General features: G+C 39.0%; 1 protein-coding gene across 3 annotated transcripts in view; it reads left to right on the top strand.

Annotated features, from left to right (window-relative positions):
* Nucleotides 1-23,848, top strand: part of Mtf2 (metal response element binding transcription factor 2) — a 39,078-nt gene that overhangs the window by 5,525 nt on the left and 9,705 nt on the right. Inside the window, exons 2-11 of one of the 3 annotated variants that reach the window (XM_075942779.1) lie at nt 7,516-7,532; nt 7,613-7,714; nt 7,828-7,909; nt 12,418-12,513; nt 12,748-12,848; nt 13,240-13,388; nt 15,864-15,959; nt 17,379-17,447; nt 18,341-18,464; nt 22,605-22,672. In XM_075942779.1, coding sequence (XP_075798894.1) covers nt 12,438-12,513; nt 12,748-12,848; nt 13,240-13,388; nt 15,864-15,959; nt 17,379-17,447; nt 18,341-18,464; nt 22,605-22,672 — 683 coding nt within the window. In that variant the 5' untranslated portion in view covers nt 7,516-7,532; nt 7,613-7,714; nt 7,828-7,909; nt 12,418-12,437. Of the gene's footprint in view, nt 1-7,515; nt 7,715-7,827; nt 7,910-12,417; nt 12,514-12,747; nt 12,849-13,239; nt 13,389-15,863; nt 15,960-17,378; nt 17,448-18,340; nt 18,465-22,604; nt 22,673-23,848 lie in introns of all 3 variants that reach the window. The other 2 variants (XM_075942778.1, XM_075942780.1) reach the window with 2 other exon arrangements.

The following is a 23,848-nucleotide window of genomic DNA, read 5'->3' as shown; positions in this document are numbered from 1 at the left end:
GATGTATCTGTTGGTACTGGACTTCACAACTCTCGATCGATTGTGGTTTTATGTAATGGTTTCATCAGTTGATGAGGGTGAGGTCTACACTTAACTCTGGGCGTAAGGGAATATATTTAGAGTTAGCGATTATGCTGGTTTAGTAAAGTGGCAGTTGTAGATTCTCCCAGATCCAAGACTTTACTAGCCCTGGGTAGTTGATTAGGTTTCCAGTACCAGGCAAGAGTTCCCTCTCCCCTGTGTGGGTTTTAAATCCAATTGGTTACTACCTAGGTCTGCGGCCCCTCTGCGCCCTCTCAGTTACCATACTGGGTTGGTTGTTCTATTTCATAGACTTCATAGTGGAGTTACTACCTAGGTCTGCGGCCCCTCTGCGCCCTCTCAGTTACCGTGCCGGGTTGGTTCTATTTCATAGACTTCATAGTGGAGTAGGACTGTTGCTTCCTTTCTTTGGTAGTTTGCATTGGCACCTTCTGGAACCATGGAAGTTAGTACTTAGGGGTTAGTTCTAGCTCAGTTGTCTCTAGGTCCAGTGTCTGAAGTTCATGGTATCTTCAGCAGTAGAGACTTACTTTCTACCAAGGGCAATAGCAATAGCCTGTAATGTTTTAGGATTTTCTTGGACAGCCCTGACCAACAGCTGCAGTGGGCTTTTCATGCGTGGTAGTGGGAATTTTATTAGATGTTTTTGGCTCTTGGAAGGAGCATTGTCAGCCCATATGAAAAAATTTCATCCAAAGAATACACAATCATACCACAAGGACACTTGCTCAACAGTGTTCTTTGTAGCATTATTTGTAATGGCCAGAACCTGGAAACAACCTAGATGCCCCTCGGTTACTCGCTTTTGTATGCTAAATGTGCATCTTGCCATTTTGATGACAATATTAGTTAAAACTTCTAGTTTTCTGGTGGAATCTTTAGGATCTTATACATATAGCATCATGTAATCTACAAACAAAGATGCTTTGTCATTATCGTTTCTTATCTCTGCTAGTTTTATTTCCTTCACTTGTCTTATGGCTCTAGACAAAATACTACATTGAATAGGAGTGGAGACAGTCTATTAATCTTGTTTCTGATTTTGATGGGGCTACTTTAAATTTTTATCCATTTATGATGCTGATGGCTCTGGGCTTGTCATATACAACTTTTACCATATTGAAGTAGGAGCCCTCCATTCATATTTTCTCTAGAACGTTTATCATTAAGAGTTATTGGATTTTTGTCAATAGTCTACAATGTATATTTTGAAGTGATCATGTGATTTTTGCCTTTACATTTGATTATATGATTTACTACATTTATTGACTTACATATGTTGAACTATCCCTGCATCCCTCGGATAAAGCTAACTTGATTGGGAAAAAAAATCATATAAACTATATATACATATACTTAAGTGTATATTTATGGAATTTAAAACTATTGTGTATGTATGGTTGCTATGCTACACATGTGGAAATCAGAGGACAACTAACTTCAGGGAGTTAGTTTTACATGCGTCTGGGGATAAGAACTTAGGTCATCAGGCTTGGTGACAAGCATCTTTACCTGTTGAGCTTTCCCACTGATTCTTAAAACTTCATTTGTTTAGATGTACTTACTTTCATTTGATGTGTCTGAATGTTGTGCCTGCATGTATGTTGTTCACTGTGTATTTCCTTGGTGTCTACGGATGTCAGAACATCTGGAGTTACAGACAATTGTTAGATACCATGTTGGTTGCTAGGAAACAACACTGCAGGAGCAGTAAGTACTCTGCTAAGCCATCTCTAGTTTCTCTATAGAATTGTTTGTTTTTGTTTTTCAAGGCAGGGTTTCTCTGTAGATTTGGAGCCTTTCCTGTCTCTGTAGACCAGGCTGGCAACCAACTCAGAGATCTGCCTGTCTTTGCCTCCTGAGTGCTGGGATCAAAGGCGCGAGGTACCACCACTTGGCTCTCCTGGCAGTTTTTTACTATTTAAAATTTATTTTTTTTGAGTTAGTTTCTCTTGTGTAGCTCTGGCTGTTCTGGAACTAGCTTTGTAGATAAGGATGACCTCTAACTCAGAGTTTCACCTGAATGCTGGGATTAAAGGTATGTGCCACTACTGCCTGGCTAATTTAAAATTTTTTATGTATGATAATGTTTGTTAAACTCTAAACCTAAGAAATAGAGTAGAGCTAGCTTTCCTAAAAAAATTTTTTTTAAAGTGTTTTGTCTATCTTTGTATCCATGTGCGCTTGTTACCAGCGAAGGCCTTAAAGGTGGGGTGGGGTGGGGGTCCAGATCCCCTGAGGCTAGGGTTGTAAACAGTTCTGACCTGTCGTGTGGAAGAGCAGCCAGTGCTCTTAACCACTGAGCTGTCTCTTCAGTGTTAGAGATAGTTTTGAATCTGCCTGCCTTATGCTTTCTGATCTTTGTAGAACTTTGGCTTCTTTGATGTTAGATGTTCTTATATTCCTCAGTTAAAAGGAAAGTATCCAGGCTCAGATTTTATTTTACTTTATCTCAGGTAAGAGATTACTTCTCCATAGGTTTGGTATAGGATTGACCTTAAGTAGATTGCTACTTCCTGTGTGCCTGGGTCCTGTGATGGCTCCCCTGAGCCTTGTGAATTTGACCATAATCTGGGCAAAAGATTCCACCAAAAGTGTCTCCCTCATTTGTTACATTATATCCTTCAGGTCACAGGGAGTAGAAGAAACTCTGGGAAAAAATGTAGCCCCAGCAGTTTTGTGCCTTTAGAAGGGACTTAAGCTCTGTGTGGTGGCTCACGCCTGTAATCCCAACATTGAGCAAGCATAGGCCATCTTGAGTTATAGTGTGAAATCCTGTTTCAAAACATTAAAACTAAAAACCAGATCAAACCAAATACCTCAAAAAGATGAGCCTTCTTGTTCCTGGGGTTGGGGTAAGGATAGCATAGGTGGGTTTGATTTGTTTACTTTGTTGTTGTTTTGTCCCCTAGTTGTGTTCCCTACTGTTGTAAGATGTTTTTGCCTTATAAGTTGGTGAATCAAGGAGAAGTGCTTTATTGCAAGGTGGCAGTGTGAAGTAGGATTAGATTTTCCTTCCTTTTTTCCCTTAGCTGCCGAGTGGTTCATCATGGATAGAGTAGTGGCAAGGGTACTGGAAAACATGATTGTGGTGGAGGTGTCATGGCTGATGGCTGTTTCCAGAGAGGAGGAAGGAAAGTGGAGCAGCACAATAGAGGGATGAAAGTTCCTACTAGGGGGGTGAGTTCTGGGTTGGGTGGTAGCATTCAGCCCTTAGATTTCAACTACTAAATCTAACGTAAACTAGACAGCCAGTTACTCCTGGTTTACTGACTGTTTATTGTTTACCTGTGCAATGTGCTCAGAACTCGGGAGGATATGGCACACAGCTTGGACAGCTTTCTACCCTTAGAGCATAGGCTGTACGTAGGGTAAAGACCCATTTTTAAAATAGAAGCAAAAATAATTGAAATGACAGATTTTTTTGTTCTTTTTATTTATTTATTTTGAGAAATTATACTATGCTAGATCCTTAAGTTGTATTTTTCTCTTCCTGTTAATTCTTTGAGAACTTGATACAATGTATTTTGTTATTTCAAGACAGGGTTTCTCTGTATAACCTTGGCTGTCCTGGAACTCACTTTGTACTGAGTTTGAGGCTGACCTCAAACTCAGAGGTCCACCTGCCTCTGCCTCCTGAATGTTAGGATTAAAGGTGTACACCACCACTGCCCAGCTGATAAAATGTACTTTGATCATTCTTCATCCCTAACTCCTGTCAGACTTCCTCATCCCTAACTACCTCCCTCCTTCCCCCCACTTTTAAACTATCCCTTTGGTGTGAGGGCCATATGCTAGATTTTAATCTGTGTTTTGATATTGTAGCCTCAGAAAGTACTTTATTTTTTAAAAAATATTTTTTTTAAAATATTTATTTATTATGTATACAATGTTCTGTCTGTGTGTATGCCTACAGGCCAGAAGAGGGCACCAGACTTCATTACAGATGGTTGTGAGCCACCATGTGGTTGCTGGGAATTGAACTCAGGACCTTTGGAAGAGCAGGCAATGCTCTTAACCGCTGAGCCATCTCTTCAGCCCCCGTTTTAAAAAATATTTATGTATGTATGTATGTATGTATACAGTATTCTGTCTGTGTGTTTGTCTGCAGGCCAGAAGAGGGCACCAGACCTCATTACAGATGGTTGTGAGCCACCATGTGGTTCCTGGGAATAGAACTCAGAACCTTTGGAAGAGCAGGCAGTGCTCTTAACCACTGAGCCATCTCTCCAGCCCCTCAGAAAGTACTTTAAATGCACCCCCCCCCTCAGGGTTTTATAATGTGTAGCGCTGGCTGTCCTGAAACTCACTATGTACCAAGATGACCTCAAACTCACAGAATTCCGCCTGCTCTGCCTCCCAATTGCTGGGATTAAAGGACTACAGCACCTCCGCCCAGTTACATACATGTTCAAATACATGTTGTTGGTATGTGTGCACATGCCTGTGTACCACAGCATTCATGTGGAGGTCTGAGGACAACTCTCTGCGGTTAATTTTTGCCAGTCCTTAGGATCTGGGGATCAAACTTGGCAGCAGGTACCCTTACTTGCTGAGCCATCTCACTGGTCCAGAGATTATTTAGATTAAGCTATCTAGGCTTTAACATTAATTCAGAATGTAACCTAGTTAGCTAGGGGACTAAAATGAGAAGATAGGATGGGGAAAATTATTTCTTTTTTTCAATATACATTATTTACGTCATTCAGCTAATTACCAGGTTTCTGAGTCAGGTCCATATTTAATGTAGGGATAGTAAACCATCAGGGGAAGACTTTTTTAACCCTTTGTTACCTTTTGCTCGGAATAGAGTGACATTCTCTATCAAATTAGGTATTCCAGGAGCTGGAGAGATGGCTCAGTGGTTAAAAGTGTGTACTGTGTAGAGTTTGGTTGCCAACACCCATGTTGGGAGGCTCTCAACTGCCTGTAATTCCAGTTACAGGGGAATCTGATATCACTGACCTACAAGAGCATCTGCACCTGTGTGCACATATTCCTATACAGACACACACACACATACACACACACATAAATAAAGACAATTTAAAAGACATTTATTCATTTATTTTCTTCTGTTATTTTTATTTATTTATTTTTGAGACAGGGTTTCTCTGTATAGCCCTGGCTGCCCTGGAACTTGCTCTGTAGACCAGGCTGGCCTTTGAACTCAGAGATCTGCCTGCCTCTGCCCCCTGAGTGGCTGGAACTAAAGGTGTGCACCACTGCTCTGACTCCACATACAAATCTGTATTGTTAAACATGGTTTGGCAACTTCTTACTGGTTTCTTTTTTTTTTTAATTTTATTTATATATTTATTGTGTGTGTGAATGTTTATATGTATATGTGTGGGCTGTGTATGTATATCATGTGTGGAGGTCAGAGGAAATTTGTAGGAGTTAGTTCTTTCCTTCTCCCATGTGGATCCTGAGGACAGTAGGCATCCTTTCCTACTGAGCCATCTTCCTGTTCCCACATTTTAGTATTTATTGAGTATGGATGTGCATGCATGTCATCGTGCATGTGGAGGTGAGAACAACTTGTCAGATTATGGGGTCAGTTCTTTGCCATGTGGGGTTGAGGGCGGGGCGTATTTCTCAGATGAGCCATCTTGTGTAGTTCTCTCCCCAACCCCACTTTGTGAGACAGGGTCTCACTGGCTGACCTGGAACTCACTGTGTAGACTGAGCCTTGAACTCAGAATGATCTGCCTGCTTTGCCTCCTAAGTGCTGGGCTTCTTAATAGCATTTCTAGCATTTCTAGAGATTTGGCTGTGGACAGGAAGGGGAAAAAATAAGGCCAAAGGGTAAGTGTAACACTATTACTAGGTTGAGTTCTTGTTACAAAACACAGCATATCAGCAATTTCAGGAGAAGGGAAGAAACACTAGGAAATGAAAAATTACAAAATTTGATGGTTTTTTTTGTTGTTGTTGTTCTTTTTTTTCTTTTTTTCTTTTTTCGAGGCAGGGTTTCACTGTGTAGCTTTTGGTGCCTGTCCTGGAACTTGCTCTGTAGACCAGGCTGGCCTCGAACTCAAAGAGATCCGCCTGCCTCTGCCTCCCGAGTGCTGGGATTAAAGTTTGATGTTTTGATCTAAGAATGGGTGCAGTGTACATTGCCATCACGAAGAAGGCAGAAGGTATATTGAAATCATAGCAAAGAATATGAAGGTGTCTGGGAATGTTGGCCGCTTTGTATAGTTTCCATTCCAGAATTAGGGAGCATTCTACTGACTTTTTTTTATACTTAATTATGCTATTCATTTGGGTTAGTTACATAAGGGATGCAAAATTCCTGAACTTAAAATGGTTGCTTATTTATATAGGGTTAGACATATCCCAGGCTGGTCTTGAACTTCTCAAATTTCCTGTGTAATTGAGGATGACCTTGAACTTCTGACCTTCCTAGGCCACTTGCCCAGTACTGGGATTATAGGTGTGTACGCCTACACCTGCACCTGGTTTTCTTTTGTTTATTTCTGTCTTACAGTGTTGGGGATAGAACCAAGGGCCTGGTACATGAACATATTCAGCTCTCTTCTGTTGGTTTGAAGATTACCTTTCCTTTTTTCAGTGACTATTCAGAGTTACTATACTTGTAGGTTTTGAGTTTGTTGGATACACACAAAAAATTGTTGGATTAGCATTTTTCAGCAATTTAGGGGGACGGTATCAGTTTTTAATTCTTTTTGGACATCTTTAAAATGCATTTCTTTGATCCTTCCTCCTACCCCCCAGCTACCTCCATGGTACTTCTTGTCTATGAGTTTGTTTTATGTGTCTCATAAAGCCAGAATTAAACAGTACTTGTCTGTTTTCTCTGGGTTGTCTTACGCCAGAATTAAACAGTACTTGTCTGTTTTCTCTGGGTTGTCTTACTTAGTGTCATGTCTTCAAGATCCCACGCTGTAGCATGGCATGATTCCCAAAACTTGTGTTATTTTTAGACTTTGAAAACATGTTTCCTTTGTTCTTAGCTACCAAGACTTTCTCCCACCTTTGGTTTCTTCCTTTTTTTTTAAACTGAACTTTTATGTTCTCTTTTTGTCTGTATACTTTTACTAAATCTTCAATTTTTAATTTTAATTTAAAGGCAAGGTTCTAGATTTGTAGCTTAAGTTGGCCTGGAACTCCTAAGTAACCTGAGCTGGCCTGGAACGTCTCCTTGTGCTCAGCCACCCACTGTTGGTGTTCAGGCTTATCCACCATACCCAGTTGCTTTTGAGATAGTTACCCTAAAATGTTTTGGTGAAATGACTGCTGAATCCTGGCTTCACGTAGGGTAGGCAGTGAGCAAATATTATGAATTACTGCTCTTTTTTAAAAATCTATATAGAAAGCATTTGCCATTTGAGTTATTTGTTGTTTTTCTCACAAATTAAGGCTTTATACCAAAAGTTTTGGTTAACATATGAAATATATCATGTAAACCATTATAAATCTTATATTTGGTTTTTATTTCCTGACTAGAGACTCTACAGGAGCAGGTAACTCACTGGTCCACAAGCGGTCTCCTTTACGTCGAAACCAAAAGACCCCAGCATCCTTGAACAAGCTGTCTTTACAGGATGGACATAAAGCCAAAAAGCCAGCATGTAAATTTGAAGAGGGTCAGGATGTCCTAGCTAGGTGGTCAGATGGCTTGTTTTATCTTGGAACTATCAAAAAGGCAAGTTATTTTAATAGACCTCTGCTGTATTTGCAATAAACCTTTAAATAATTTAAAGTTTAATTCATACCTATTGTTTTAAGAGATACCTGAATTCTTTCTCTGTGTTGCAGATAAACACATTGAAACAGAGCTGCTTCATCACATTTGAGGACAGTTCTAAAGCCTGGGTTCTCTGGAAGGACATCCAAACAGGCAGGTGCTGCTGTTCCTCTAGAGCATGATATACACTGAAATGTAGCTTTCTCCAACATGGTATTTTCTGGGGCTAAAGAAATTGAACATAGTGTCTGAGGAGAAGTTTAAGAGTTTATTAATATATAGAATTATTTTCCTTGTTTATAAACAAAGCTCTCTATAGTTTAATTGAATCGCGTTGAGACAGGTTTCTCTGTATAGCTTTGGAACCTGTCCTGGAACTCTCTGTGTAGATCAAGCTGGTCTTGAGCTCAGAGATCAGCCTGCCTCTGCCTCCCGACTTCTGGGATTAAAGATGCTTGCTGCTGCTGCCGGGCTTAGGAGGTTTTAATACCCAGTATTAATTTTTGTTCTGTGAAATAATATATTCCTGCATTGCTGTTTACAATGTAGATTTCTGTTTTGGCTATTTTTCAACAGTTGCATTTTATGAATAAAAATGTACTCTATAATCTATTCAGCAGATCTCTTTCTAGAAGTTTATTAATAAAATATAATTGAAAAAAATTGAAAAAGAAGCTAAGTGGAGTGGTGAGAGATGGCTCAGAGGTTAAGAACAGTGACTGATCTTCCTGAGGACCTAGGTTTGGCTTCCCAGCATCCACATGGCAGGTCACAACTCCAGGACCCAACACTTACACAGACATACATACAGGAAAACACCAATAAAATAATAAATGAAAAGATATTTAAAAAAAGAAACTAGGTGGCAATGTTTGCTATAGCTTTATTTTTATATATTTAATTAAAAATTGCATTTAAAAATAGAAAATTAAAAAAAGTGTGTACATTTGTGTGTGAATGTAGGTAGGTGACTGAAGAGGTCTGATGTGTCAGATAAGCTGGAGATGGAGCTACAGGGAGTTGGGAGCCCATAGGTGCTGGGGACTGGTCTCTGGTCAGCTACAAGAGCAGTACCAGCTTTTAACCACTAAGCCATCTCCAGCTCTGATGTAGCTATTTATTTTATTTTGATTTTTTTGAGACAGGATTTCTCTTTGTAGCCCTGGACTAGGCTGGTTTGGAACTCAGAGATTCACCTGTCTCTGCCTTCCGAGTGGAATTAAGAGTCTTCCATCACTGCCCTGCATTTTTTCCCCCAGACAGGGTCTCTCTACATACCCTCGACTGGCATGGAACTTGCTATATTGAGTAGCTTGGTTTCGAACTCAACAAAAAGTAGAGTTGGCTCTGCCTCCTCAGTGTTAGGATTAGAACTGTTTGCCACCATGCTTTTATAAAGAGACTTTTCTAGCTTAAATTAAGCAAATATATGATAGCTATTTTTAAGATTTATTATTTATTTATGTATGTGTGGAGGTCAGAAGAATGTGTTGGACATTGTCCTCTCTCACTTTCTACCTATTCATTTGAGGCAAAGTCTCTCCCTGAGCCCCACTGACGTTAAAAGCCAGCAAGTCCCAGTGATTCTCCTGTCTCTGCACATACCATCCCCATCTGAGCTGGGTTTACAAGTGTTTGTAGGAATGCTATGGTTGCTGGGATCTGGGCTCACACTTGTGGTTGAGGAGCAAGTGTTCTTAACCACAGAGCCATCTCCTGCCCAGCATTTTGGCATTACTAAAATGAAAAAGCTAAGACTTTGTAGATGCCATAATTTGTAGTAAGGAAGACCATGGGCAATTAAGCTAGATCAGGAATCATGTAAATTTTATAGGAAAAAAAGGTATTCTTAGATTTCACATCTATAATTCCCAGTTTTCTTAGGTTTGTTTCTTGAGGTGAATGCATACAGTTTTTTGGATTAATAACTCCTTTTCTGCAGAATTGCTTTCTTCTTCACCATGTAGATATAGTGGGAGTCATCTTAGGCACCTACTCCTGGCTGGGGCTATGCAGCCTTTTCTTGTGAAACAACACATTTAGCATGAGAAGCTAAGCTCAGATTGACTACTCTCTAACTATAGCCATAAACCCAGGAATTATTGAACAAGTCCCACTAGGTGTACCAGGAAATTTGGAAGGGACAGAAGACCTAAATAAACAGTCAGTAATACAAAAGCAGGCAAAATAATAGTTGGTACCTTCTGTGTTACCTATGTGATATACATTAAGAGGTAATACAGCAAATTTGTTTTTTTCCACTAGATGAAATGTTATGCAGTTATTAGAAGTTATAATTTTGAACACAGGCTGTGTGAAAGTGATTTGGTAGAAGAAATAGTGTTTGGTGGAGAGACCATGGCTTCTGGCACATCTGGGTTTGAATCCTAGCAGTAGTGCTTTCTAACTGAGGGTACACGGGCAGTTCCTCCATCTGCTTGACCATCACTTCTCTATGGACTCAGATCTGTAAAGCTAGCGCTTCATAGACAGATGACCCTCCTACATCAAGACTGACGCTGAGATAATGCGACAAGAGTTCAGGGCAAACTCCTGGGCAGCAGAGTAAGTTCTAGGGCAGTTTGAGATTCATAGTAGGATCTTGTCTCAAGAAGAGTGCTGAGATTAAAGGTGTATGCAACAATACCTGGCTTTGAAATGTTTTGTTTATTCCTCCAGGTAATTTTCTGTGTAGTCCGGTTTTGGAACTTGATGTATAGACCAGGCTGTCCTTGAAATCTGAGATCTGCCTGCCTCTGCCTTCCAAGTGCTGAGATTTAAGGCATATGCCACTACTGCCCAGAGAAGTTTTTTGTTTGTTTGGTTTGATTTGGTTTGGTTTTTTTGAGACAGGGTTTCTCTGTGTAGCCTAGATTGTCCTAGAACTAGCTCCGTAGACCAGCCTGACCTGGAACTCATGGAAGTCTGTAGATAGAGACTGCTTGTTCATTTCCCGGACACCTAGACCTGAATAATAACACAAAAACTATATTAATTACAACACTGGTTGGCCGATTAGCTCAGATTTCTTACTAACTAACTTAACTCTTACATCTTAAATTAACCCATTTCTATTATTTTATAGGAGGCTCATGGTTTACTGGTAAGGTTCTGGGGCATCTGTCTCCTTAGGCAGCTACATGGCGTCTCCCTGACTCTGCCTACCCTCTCCATATATCTCTTCCAGCCTGGCTATATTCTGCCTTGCCAGAGGCCAGAGGAGCTTGCTTGTCCTTGCTGCCCAGAACCAAAATAATCACGCAGAAATTGTATTAAAACACTGCTTGGCCCATTAGCTCGAACTTCTTATTGGCTAACTCTTACATATTAGTTTAACCCGTTTCTATTAGTCTGTATATTGCCACATGGCAGTGGCTTACCAGCAAAGATTCAGTGTGTCTGACTCTGGTGGCTTCATGGCGTTTCTTCGACTCTGCCTTCTTCCTCCCAGCATTCAGTTCCATCCTCTCCACCTACCTAAGTTTTGCCCTTTCAACAGGCCAAGGCAACTTCTTTTATTCATTAATGGTAATTACAGCACAGAGAGGGGAATCCCACATCAGAGATCCACCTGTTTCTGCCTCCCTGAGTGCTGGGATTAAAGATGTTCGCCACAACCACCTGCTGAGAAAGTTTTTTTGTTTTTTTTTTTTGTTTTTTTTTTTTTGGTTTTCGAGATAGGGTTTCTCTGTGGCTTTGGAGCCTGTCCTGGAACTAGCTCTGTAGACCAGGCTGGTCTCGAACTCACAGAGATCCGCCTACCTCTGCCTCCCGAGTGCTGGGATTAAAGGCGTGCGCCACCATCGCCCGGCGCTGAGAAAGTTTTTGTTGTTGCTGTTTGTTTGTTTTTGTTTTGTTTTTTACAAGATAGGGTTTCTCTGTATAACAGCCCTAGCTGTCCTAGAACTAGTTCTGTAGACCAAGGCTGGTCTCAAACTCAACCAAGATCTGCCAGCCTCTCCCTTGAGTGCTGGACTTAAAGTTGTGTGCCTTCATTGCCCTTTTTCTTTCTTTTTTTTTTTTTAAATCAAAAATATTAAGGTGGGTGGTGGTGGTGCATGTCTTTGCAGAGAGAGGCAAGCAGATCTCTTGAGTTTGAGACCAGCCTGGTCTACAGAGCAAATTCCAGGATAGTCAGGGCTGCACAGAGAAACCGTGTTTCAAAAAAAAAAAAAAGAAGAAAGAGTAATTTCTTAGGTGACCCATAGAATTAACTGGCACTTCCAATTTTTGTTGTAGAATTCTCTTCCGGGTACATTATTAAACATTTTATTTCTAGGTTTCAGCCATGAAATTCTTGCTATACAGCTTCTTTCATAATTAGTGAATACAAAGAACTGTCTTAAGTTCAGAAAGGGAGCACATAACTTCCATGCCTATTCCCTGTGATCTTATTATGCTAATGTATAACATGAGTGAAGACGTGAACCCGAGTCGGTGTGTGTTCTGCAGAAAACTTCTAGTGTTAATAAATCTCCCTCAGTGTCTTAGTTTGGGTTCTATTGCTATGAAGAGACACCATGACCACAACAACTCTTTTAAAGAAAGCATTTTATAGTTCTGAGGTTTATTGCCATGGTAGGAAGCCCAATGGCTACACTGAGTCATAAAAGTTCTGTGGAATTCTTCATGACTGTTTAATGTTGCTTTACATATTTCAGGAGCCACTGGGAGTGGGGAAATGGTCTGTACAATATGTCAAGAAGAGTATTCAGAAGCTCCCAATGAAATGGTTATATGTGATAAGTGTGGTCAAGGTAAACATTCATTCTTCTTGGTTTTGTATAAGTGTTACTAAATCCAAGTGAGTCAGTCCATTGAAGACGAAAGATTGTCAGTACTTGTCTTGCTACTTTGAAACTTTATTGTAAGATCTATTTATCTTTTATAATGGAGGGAATGACAAAACTAGAACTGAAATATCATCTTGAAATTATATTTTGCAGTGCTTGTTAATAAAATAGAATTTGCTGTGCTTTTTTGATATCAAGGGTATCATCAGTTGTGTCACACACCTCACATTGATTCGAGTGTGATTGACTCAGATGAGAAATGGCTCTGTCGGCAGTGTGTTTTTGCAACAACAACAAAGGTATCTTTTAAAAGTGTTTTGGGTTAAAGCCCTATGGAATTTGTAAGGCATTGTTTTTGAAATGACTGTGTACATTGAAAAGTTTGTTCTGAATGAAATTAGCAGCTAATGCTGGTTAAAAAGAATTATTGTTTACTAATGATCCTTAAATGGCTTATGGTTATTTTTGTACTTTCTGATAGTGGTGTGGGGATTGAGACAATAAATTGAAAGAAGACAACAAAATAATTGTATTATTAATAACAAATCAGACAATATGATATTATAGAAATATCAGAATGGATATTATTTCTGTAGTGCCAGGAATTTTAAATTACAGAATTATAAATTAGAAAATTTGGTTAAAAAAATTTGACCTTCACTTTTTCAAATGTTTCCCTCTAATATATAGAGGGGTGGTGCGCTTAAGAAAGGACCAAATGCCAAAGCATTGCAAGTCATGAAGCAGACATTGCCCTATAGTGTGGCAGACCTTGAGTGGGATGCAGGTCATAAAACCAATGTCCAGCAGTGTTACTGCTATTGTGGAGGCCCTGGAGAGTAAGTAAACAGTTATCTAATGTCCTTTGAAGTCATTTTTACTAACGTATATTACCTTCTTTTTCTTTTTAATTTTTTTTTTTTAATGAAGACCTCTTTGTTGGTTTGAGACCCTGTCTCACTGTATGTATATACTTCCAAATTGGCCTCACATTCTTAAGGCCTTTTCAAGAGCACCAGGGTTACCGGTTGTCTTATTATTGCTGAGTGTGGTGTAGCAGTCATGGTGAATTACAGATGTATGAAGAATCAGTTCAAATAAAACCTCCTGGGAAATCCTCTTCTTCCTCTACCCTCCCTCATCTTTTTCCTTATGCCAGATGTGTCATTAAAATAAATTATAGAGGAAAATGTGTGCTGTGGTGGCCACTTTGCCACACTGGAGTGTGAAGCTGTCTCAGTTCATTTGATGTCATGTTTAGTGTGATTACGCATTTGAAAATTGGTATATACTTAATATTATTTGAACTATTAAATAGTGAAATATTAAAACTTAACAGGTTTTAGTTAAGTGATAGAGGCTTTTTCAGAGACTGATTAGACTGTATATATTACTAGTGTTGCCTAAATATTAGTTCCTGTGTATATACATCAATATGTAATTTTCAGAAGAAACTGCCAAGTAATTTTTCTAAGTATTTTACTAACAAAGTATACTGTTCAGGAACTAGAGAGATATATTGGATGTCTTATGTTTATTTTTTATTAAGATTTTAAATTATGTATATGTAGGTTTATTTGTGTGTGGATAATGTGCACATGAGCGCAGTACCTACAGAGCCCAGAGAGGACCTGAGTTGAGTTCTCAGCAACCACACTGGGTGACTCACAACCAACCACCTTTAACTCTAGTTTCAGGGCATCAGTCACCCTTTTCTGGGCTTTGTGGGCAACTGTACTGAACATGCATATACCCTTAATAGGCACCTAAATAAAAAATAGAGACTTTAATCCCAGCACTTGGGAGATGTGGCAGGCAGATCTCTGTGAGTTCAAGGCCAGCCTGGTCTAGAGTGAGTTCTAGAACAGCCAGGACTACACAGAGAAATCCTCTATCGAAAAATAAAAAAATAAGGACTGCAGAAATGGCTGGGTGACTTAAGAGGATTTTCTAGTCTTGCAGCTACAGAGGACCTGGGTTAATTCCTAGCACCCACTGGCAGCTCACAACTACTTATGACTCCAGTTCTGGGGAGAGTGGCTCCCTTTTCTGGCCTTTGGGAAGCTCTCCATGCACTTGATGCATACACAGAAAAGCAGTCTCCACATAAACTCATAGCAGGCCTGGGGGCACACGTCTGTAGTTGTGGTTACTCAGGAGGCTGAAGAAGGGGATTGCTTTAGTACCGTCCTAATGCTGTGACCCTTTAACACGTTTTCTCATGTTATGGTAACCCCCAGCCATAAGTGTACTTTTGTGCCACTTTACAACCTAATTTTGGTACTGTTATGAATTGTAAATATCTGTTTTCTGATGGTCTAGAAGTTTGGAGCTCATCTGTGCAGCAATAGGAGCCCACCCTTAGGAAAGCTTTTAAACAGCTGGGTGTGGTTGTGAGCAGAAGTCAAGGTCAACCTCAGAATGATACTCAAAAAATGAAAGAGACCTGAGGATGTAACTCAGCTGTAGTAGCCTGTCTAGCAGGCTTGAAGTCCTAGATTTGACCCCTAGCACCTCATGAATTGGATGAAGGGGTAGTATAGTTCATCTCAGTACTAAGGAGATATGAGTGACCCAGTTTTGACGTCATCTTTAATTTTGAGGCTAGTGAGACTCTGTCGCTAAAAAACAAAACTTAAAGGAAAACAATCAAAAAGAGCTATCTGGGTGTGTAGCTCATTGGTAGATTGTGTAACGATCTGTTTAGATCTCACTACAAAAAGCAAAACCCTCTGAATCTTGTGATCTGAGAGAAATCAAAGACATTATTAACTTGAAATATTAGTTTTGCTTAAAGAGCACATAAATTCCCAAATAGAAGAGGGAGGGGTGGAGCCAGGCAGTGGTGGCGCAGGCCTTTAATCTCTGAGTTTGAGGCTAGCCTTCCTTGTCTGCAGAGTGAGTTCCAGGACCAGCCTCCAAAGCTACAAGAGAAAAACCAAAACAGAAAAAAAGGAAAAAAAAAAAGAGGAAGAGGAAGGATGAAATAATTAATAGTACAAACATTTTTGAAGGATGAAATAATTAATAGTACAAATATTTTTTGGAGAAAAAATTAGTATGAAGTATAGCAGAAGTATAATACTTTTGTCAGAACTATATTGGTTATTATATAATGTAGGTTTTTTTTTTTTCAAAAAGAACCCTCGCTTCATTAATAAGTAGTCATTTAGCTAGCAATGGTGGTGCACAATTGTAATCTCAGCACTGGTGTGAGGTCTGGAGGATTGTGAGTTGGAGGCCAATCTTGAACTATATAGTAGGATATTGTTTTAAAAAGTATTAATTTAAACTCTTTTTTTTCTTTTTGGTAGCTGGTATTTAAAGATGCTGCAGTGTTGCAAATGTAAGCAGTGGTTTCATGAGGCTTGTGTGCAATGCCTTCAAAAGCCAATGCTATTTGGAGATAGGTGAGAAGAACATTTGCATTTCAATGATTGGTTTGTTGTGGATGCTTTGTAATTGTGGTGATTTTGCAGCTTCAGGTTTCTAAAAATAATTATGACAGTGATGTGTAACGGAATCAACTCAGAGGGAAAATACTAAATAGTAAACATGCTTTGTATATACTTTCAATGCTTTTGACTATTGCTCCAGGAAGCTTTGAACTATTGTCTCAGAGAGCACATTTGTTCCTGTCACTTCATAGGTCTCTAAATGTTCTTTTCTTTTTTTTATTGAGAAAAGGAAAAAAAAAAAGTTTCCACCTCCTCCCAGCCTCCCATTTCCCTCCCCCTCCTCCCACCCTTCTCCCCTTCCCCCCACTCCTCTCCCCCTCCCTCTCCAGTCCAAAGAGCAGTCAGGGTTCCCTGCCCTGTGGAAAGTCCAAGGTCCTCCCCCGTCCGTCCATGTCTAGGAAGGTGAACATCCAAGTCTCTAAATGTTCTTGTCGGGAGCTTTCTTCAAGAGTCTCAAAGGAATACTCTGATTTAGAATTGGGAAATGCTATAGGATCCTGTTAAAAACAATTTGTATATCAAGTTTAAAAACTTGTGAAAGAAGATAAATTGTACTTTCCATGTGAGAATATTAAGGAAGGGACAATGAGATCTGTAAATCAAGATTGCTCTTTTGTTTCCTTTCCTCCCAGACCCGAATAATCACACACAAACTATATTAATTACAACACTGTTTGACCAACGGCTGAGACATATTCCTAGCTAGCTCTTGCATCTTAAATTATCACATTGTTACTTTACATGTTGTTTCTTGGGCGGCTACATGGCGACTGCCTGACTCCACCTTCTTTTTCCCTGTATTCAGTTTAGTTTTCCTGTCCAACTATATTCTGCCTTGCCATAGGCCAAAGCAGCTTATTAACCAGTGGTAATAAAACATACTCATGTCATACGGTGGGGAATCCCACATCAGAGTTGTAGGAAGAAAAATTAAGACAGATCAGTAAAGCTGGCTTACTTATCTCTCTTGAAGTAAATCTTGGTTTAAATCTAGATGTATATAATTACTGTCTTTTTGACCTTGGTCTCGTCTGCTTTTGAGTTTATTTTACAGGTAATTTGAACTTTGGTGAAATAATGCTTATAGAAGTAGCCATCACAGATCTTGGCACACATAGGCTATTAGTGTGAATACTGGTGAATCTGTGTCAACTTAGAATTCTCTAATGGTTAAAGAAGTTTTCCCTTACCCCCAGATAGGAGTTTTAGCCATAATTGTTAGTATCATAACTGAAACTGCATTTTGATTTGTGTACCAGTTCCTTACATTATGAAGCCTTATATCATTTGCTGAATACTGGCTGTAATTGTTAACTAGTTTATGTTTAGCTTTGAATACTCAGCATAAAACTTTTTTTTTTCAATTTTTAGGTTTTATACATTTATTTGCTCTGTCTGCAGTTCTGGACCAGAGTACCTCAAACGTCTACCATTACAGTGGTAAGCATGGACTTTTCTATGTTTTTAGGAAGTGCCATATCATATAAAAATTTTTATATGAAAAGTAAATAAAATTTCGTTCTCTATACTGGCTTTTAATTTCTTTTTGTAATCCTCAAGGCTTATGCCATCTTCACCAGGATTATCCCATTTTATTGTTAACGTTAATAAGAGTTCATTATGGAAAGGTGTTGGTACTTTCAGTTTAGGGTCTTTGTGGTTTTGGCTTCTCATGCCTTCAGAGTATTGCTGAGAAGCAGATAAAATAATATAACAGTTTCTGCTTTGATGTAGTAATTTTTTATGGTAAGTGAGGGATTTTAGAGATCTAGTAAAATGTGTATGCTGAGATTGTACAAATTTTTATTGTGCTTTACATATTTAAGAGCGGGTGATGGCTTAATCACGCAGATGGCACACGGCCCGGCAATGTACAGTGTGCCTTAGTGAGAACACAGTGATGTTAGTCAGCAGTCGTTTTCTCCTTTGGTTTTACGAGACTGTGTTTCTCTGGGTAGTCCTGGCTATCCTGGAACTTGCTCTGTAGACCACACTAGCCCTGAACTCAGAGATCTTCCTTCCTTTTGTTCCTGAGACTGGGATTAAAGGCATGCACTACCACTGCCTGGTGTCAGATTTTTTTTAAATTCATTTAGGAAGTAATTTGGGTACATCTTAGTTTATAATTATTCCACATTAGTTAAGCTAGTGTTTTCTAGTTCTTCATATGTAATAGTTTATTGTATTGTGATTTAGGTTATTGACTGCCTATCCACCTAAGTATATCACTTTGGTTTTATTATAGTAGTTTTATATACTGGTTTCATTAAAAACTAACTTTTTAAGATAATAAAAAACACTTTTCATATATTTTAATTAATTTTGGATTTCAGGGTAGATATAGCACACCTATGCCTTTACAACCTAAGTGTTATTCACAAGAAGAAATACTTTGACTCTGAACTTGAGCTTATGACATACATTAATGAAAACTGGGATAGATTGCACCCTGGAGAGGTAGGTGGTCTTAGAACTGCTTGATGTCTTTTTTTTTTTGGTTAAAAATAAAGGAGACACATAAACAAGTCAGACAATTAAAGTTTAAAATTTTCTTTTTTTTTTTTAGTTTTTTGAAATAACTTTGGTAATGATATCACAACTAGCCCTCTTATTGTCTTATGTTCCTTGCCTTGGGAAATTGAACACATGGTGAAAATAAGTTATTTACTTCTTCCATATTCTGAAGTAAGAATCATTGTAGTTAAAAATAGAACTGTTAGAAAAATTCTTTGTATTAGGTGCCTTATGTATAATTTTGCTTTCTTTTTTAGTTTTCTATAGAAAATCTTAGAGAAGTAACCAGTGTTCGTTTTTTCTTACATATCTCTAATGTCTAGGAATGTTAGGATCTTGTCAGTAGTAGAATAATCAGTTACAAAGTGACTTCTGATGTCTGCTGTGCTGGTTTTAAAAAGAGCTTTTGAGAAAGGAACATAGAACTGGATGTGGTGTAGCGCAGAGACTGAAGCTGGAGGGTTGCTACACAGTGAGGGCTGTCCCAACAAGACAGAGCAAGGGGCTGGGCAGAGTGAGTTCGCGGACAGCCAAGACTACACAGAGAAACCTTGCCTGGAAAATCCCAAACAAACTAATAAACAAATAAATAATGTAAAGTCAAGTGTAGTGTGATCTAGGCATGTGGTTGCATACCTACAATCTAAGAACTCAGGTTGCTGATGCAGGAAGATCATAATTTCACAAGGCCATTTTGGGCATATATATCTCAAAAACAAGCCAACAAATCTCTGAGTTCCAGGGCAGTTTGGTCTACAGAGTGAGTTCCAGAACATTCAGGTCCTGTCTCAAAAACAAAAACAAAAACAAAAAACCAAACAGAAACAAAAGTAAACAAACAAATAAATGAAAGAGAAATGCAGTTGCATGTTGGTAAAATTCTTGTTTCTCCTTTCAGTCAGGTGGAACACCTAGCTCATAACATAAGCAGTCCAATTCATACCATCATAGTTGCACTTAAGAAAGTTAAAGGTTTCAGAAATAGGAGGTCAGGTTTGTTGGTGGTTGTCAGTAAACTAGGAAGTTGATATTTTTTCCCCCTCTCTATATGACAGTTCTGGCTGTCCTGAAACTTACTCTGTAGACCAGACTGGCCTCGAACTCAGAGATGTGTCTGCCTCTGCCTCCCAAGTGCTGGGATTAAAGGCGTGCGCCACCACTGCTTGGCAATGGTTGATATTTTATATACTTTAATTTCCAAGTTTTATAGTGCAATAAAAACCCTTGGGGTATAAATATTCAAATATTGTTCTTTCAGATAGGCAACACTGCTTTATCAAATGTTATAGACCTGATATGGACAAATTATAAATTGATTTCAAATAAGATATTGAAATTCAAACTAATTAAAGTGAAAGTTAAGTGGATTTGTCACTGACTTGAAAAACAGTAAGAGAACTATTTTGGAAATTTTGATGGAACTTGTAAAAGAGGGCCAAAGTTCTGTCTTTGTTTTTGGAAAGGATGTCAGAATCAAGAGAAAATATCTGCAGGTTTGAGCTGAAAACAGAAATTGGCACACATCTTTGATGACAGCATTTGGGAGGCAAGGCTGGCAGAATACTGGTGTAGAAGGAGCTGTGGGCTGCATTCTTGCCACCCAGCTCCCGGCTGCCTGGCTAGCTTATGCCCCAAAATAATTACATGGAAACTGTATTCTTTTAAACACTGCTTGGCCCATTAGTTCTAGCCTCTTAATGGCTAATTCTCACATCTTGCCTAAGCCATATTTAGTAATCTGTGTAGTACCAGTCTTATCGGGAAAGATTCAGCATGTCTGACCTGGCGGCTTGCTTCTTCACGTCTGCCTTGGAGAGCAGTGGCATGGCATCTGTCTGAGGTGTTTTACCTCACTTCCTCTTCCTCCCAGCATTCTTTTCTGTTTACTCCACCCGCCTATGTTTTAACCTATCAGGGCCAAGCAGTTTCTTTATTAATTAATCAATGACCTTCCTCCATCATACTGGGAGTTGAATTTCAGCCTGCTTTACATAGAGAGTTCTAGGCCAGCCAGGTCTGCATAGTGAATTTTTATCTCCAATAAAATAAAATAAAAATAAAGCCTGGCCTGGTGTTGTAGTCCTATAATCCCACCTACTCCAAAGGCTATTGCAGTAGGGTCACAAGTTCAAAGCCAGCCAAGTCAATTTGGTGAGTCTGTCTCAAAGGTCAGCTGAATATGGTTGTACACACCTATTGTTACAAATTTGGGACCAATTGGGCTATAAAATAAAACCCTATCTTTCCCTACCCTCCAATTTTTTTTTTTAAAAAAGCATATACTACTATGCCCTGCTTTTTGCCGTTAAATTTAAGCACAATAGTGAGTGTGTGTGTGTGTGTGTGTGTATCAGATAAAAGCTCATCTGATATGATTTTAGATTTGGATTAAAATCCAAATCTAGAGGGGATAAAGTAGATGGAATTAGTCAGATGGTTTATATGAGGAAATCACATGAGACATTAGAAACTTGATCTCAAACATATATGAACGCTGCTTCAGATGTTTGTAGAGCTAATGCTTATGAAATGGGGTTCAGTAAGTGATTTAGCTTTTTCCACTATTAATGTTGATGAATAACTGGGTCTCTTTACAAGAGACTGTGGTCTTGATGAAAGATTGAATTATTTCTAGGGCTTATTTTCTTGCAAACTTCAGAGTCTGTTTATTTCATTCTTCCTTAAATAGAAATTCTGGATCTGAGAGTGTACTTTAGAGGGTCAAGCATGTGCTGTTTTTTTTTAAAATTTTTTTATTTTATTTTGAGACAAGGTCTTGGTCTCTCTCTTTCCTTCTCTCTCTCCCTTTCTCTCTTTTTTCCTCTCTTTCCCTCCCTCCCTCCCTCTCTCTCTCTTCCCCCCCTTGAACTCACAAACACCTACCAACCTCTCTATCCTCCTGATTGCTGGGATTAAAGGTGTGCACCACCAAACCCTGTGAACATGTGTTTTTGATATGTGAGAGCCTATTTTCAGTCCTCAAAACTTGTTATTGGGTGTCTCATATTGGGAGGACAGTCAGACAGGGAGGAACGTGTAATTTACCACTTGAGTTCAGGTTCTGGTGGTCTTTTTAGCTAGGAGAATTTAAGCGGTTCATTTAACTTTTGTATGGCCTGTGAACTCTGAGGTGCTTGGCGGTTAGGATATCCATATAAGATTTATCTTTTGAATATGATTGGCTTATTCACCTAAGCATTCCTAGTAGTACCATACTAATATAAAAGTTAAACAGACATCTCACCAAATGGGGAGCAGTCAGACAGGCAGAAAATGCTGTACAGAGTTCCACTGGGGAATCTTCTCCGATGAGGAAGCTTTGCGGACTTGAACCACATTCATTGTGAAGTCTTTCAGCTGTGACAGACTGGGAGGATGGTGCTGGTGGAGGTCCAGATGGGCCTTGAGAGCATCACCTAGGATCTAATGCTGACCGGTTGGCATGTGTGAGCTCCACAGTGCTGGTTCAGTGAGTCCTCTTGCCAAAAGTATCAGTGTAGAGGCTTGAGAACCGCACCTCAGGAGCATTGCAGTGCAGTCCTAGTGGCCATTTAAAAAAGGGTCATGTCTTCCCTTCCCTCACCTAAGTTTTCTCTGTGTAACAGCTCTGGCTGTCCTCAGCTCTGTAGACCCGGCTGGCCTTGAACTCAGAGATCACCTGTTTGCTTCCCAAGTGCCGGGATGTTTTTATTGTTCATTGGACTAGCTTTGTGCTTCTTTTAGAGATTTATTTAGAGATTATGTGTAACATTAGAGGTGTTATTTCCTTAGGTCATATATATACAGAACTAATATATCAGTTCTTTAATGTTTATAATGTGCAGTTGCTTCACAAATACATTTTATTTCATGTAACAAACTAACAAAATTAGTATAAAATTTAGACATTTCTCTTGTAACTTAGAAAATAAATCTTGAGAGGTTAAATGGTACTAGGTAGGTCACATAGTGTCAGTGAAGACCCAGAATAGACTTTAGGTCTTTTGAACACAAGTTAGTACACTTTTCTTTGCATCCTATAGCTTTGTATATTAATAATGAAAGAAATTATGGTATGCTAAATTGTTTCTTGATACTTTGCAGCTGGCAGACACACCCAAATCTGAAAGATATGAGCATGTTCTGGAGGCATTAAATGATTACAAGACCATGTAAGTGGATTTATTTTACATATCCCTCTGAGGGAGATAGTGAGTATAAAGAATTTGATATTGGTGTATGGAAAAAGCACGTACAATTTTAAATGTTTTAATGTCCTAGTCTCTCTTGGTCATAGTAAGGCAGGGATTCTAGGAGGCTGGGAAGGAAAGAGTAATACTTCTGAGACGGGGTGTTTGGGAGGCATCTCAATATCCGTTACTCTGTTTTCTTGAAGAAGTATTTTCAGTAATAACTTATGCTGTGATGCAGAATGGTGAAGATAAGGTAAAATCTTGTTAGCTGGTGGGAATGTGCAAAAAAGGAGGGTCTTTTAAGATTGGTTATTGCCATTAGTCAGTTCCTGAGGAGTAAGAGTGTTGGTCTGCGTGATGAGTCAGTGACCAGATCTTCTGTTCTTCCATAGACCACCCTCCTTTACAGCCAGCATGTCTGCATTTCTTGAAAATATCTTCAAAATCCCAAAGAAATTTATATAAATACATGTATGCAACTCTCAGACATACTATTAAAATTGTATTATAAAATTTTTGGTTTTCCCAAGTTGCTGTTTTGAACTTGACAATATTTTCTTATTAGATAATTTTAATTACTTGTAACTAGATCTTTGAATTAGCTTGAAAAACTGTAAGATAATAATTGAGTAGCTGATTGTACTGATAAAATATTATTTGAATCAGTTCTTAATTCCATCTTAAAATATCAGAAATATACCTGTTACTGATAATGGTAGGAACGAGAGCTGCACATTCTCAAAGGTGCATACAATGGAAGAACATTTCGAACAGCTGAGGTAGGGGTGTTTGTGGCCAGGAAGACTCTAGCAGAGTTAGGTACAAGAAAATGTTTGTGGTAGGCCAGGGAGGTGTACTCACACCTTTAGGGTCTAAATTGCTTTCAACTCCATGTCTGACCTCTGTCTACTCTTTCTAAAAGTTATTTCTGGTCAGATTTTATGTACTACAAATACATTCTGAAATAGAATTTATTGGAATCAAATACTTGCTTTGTGAAGTAACTTATTTAATTATTAATTTGAGACAGGTTGTTACTGATGTATGCTCAGGCTCGCCCATGTCCTGGGTTCATTCAGAGCCAGAAGCCCTGAGGGTCGTAGAGGCAGGAGAATTATGGATTCAAGGCCAGTTCACCTTCATAATGAGATCCTG

Source organism: Microtus pennsylvanicus, chromosome 12 (assembly GCF_037038515.1).
Source record: "Microtus pennsylvanicus isolate mMicPen1 chromosome 12, mMicPen1.hap1, whole genome shotgun sequence".
In the NCBI taxonomy this organism is placed as follows: Eukaryota; Metazoa; Chordata; class Mammalia; order Rodentia; family Cricetidae; genus Microtus; species Microtus pennsylvanicus.
Note: the sequence above shows the minus strand (reverse complement) of the source record. Positions and strands in the feature narration are given on the sequence as shown.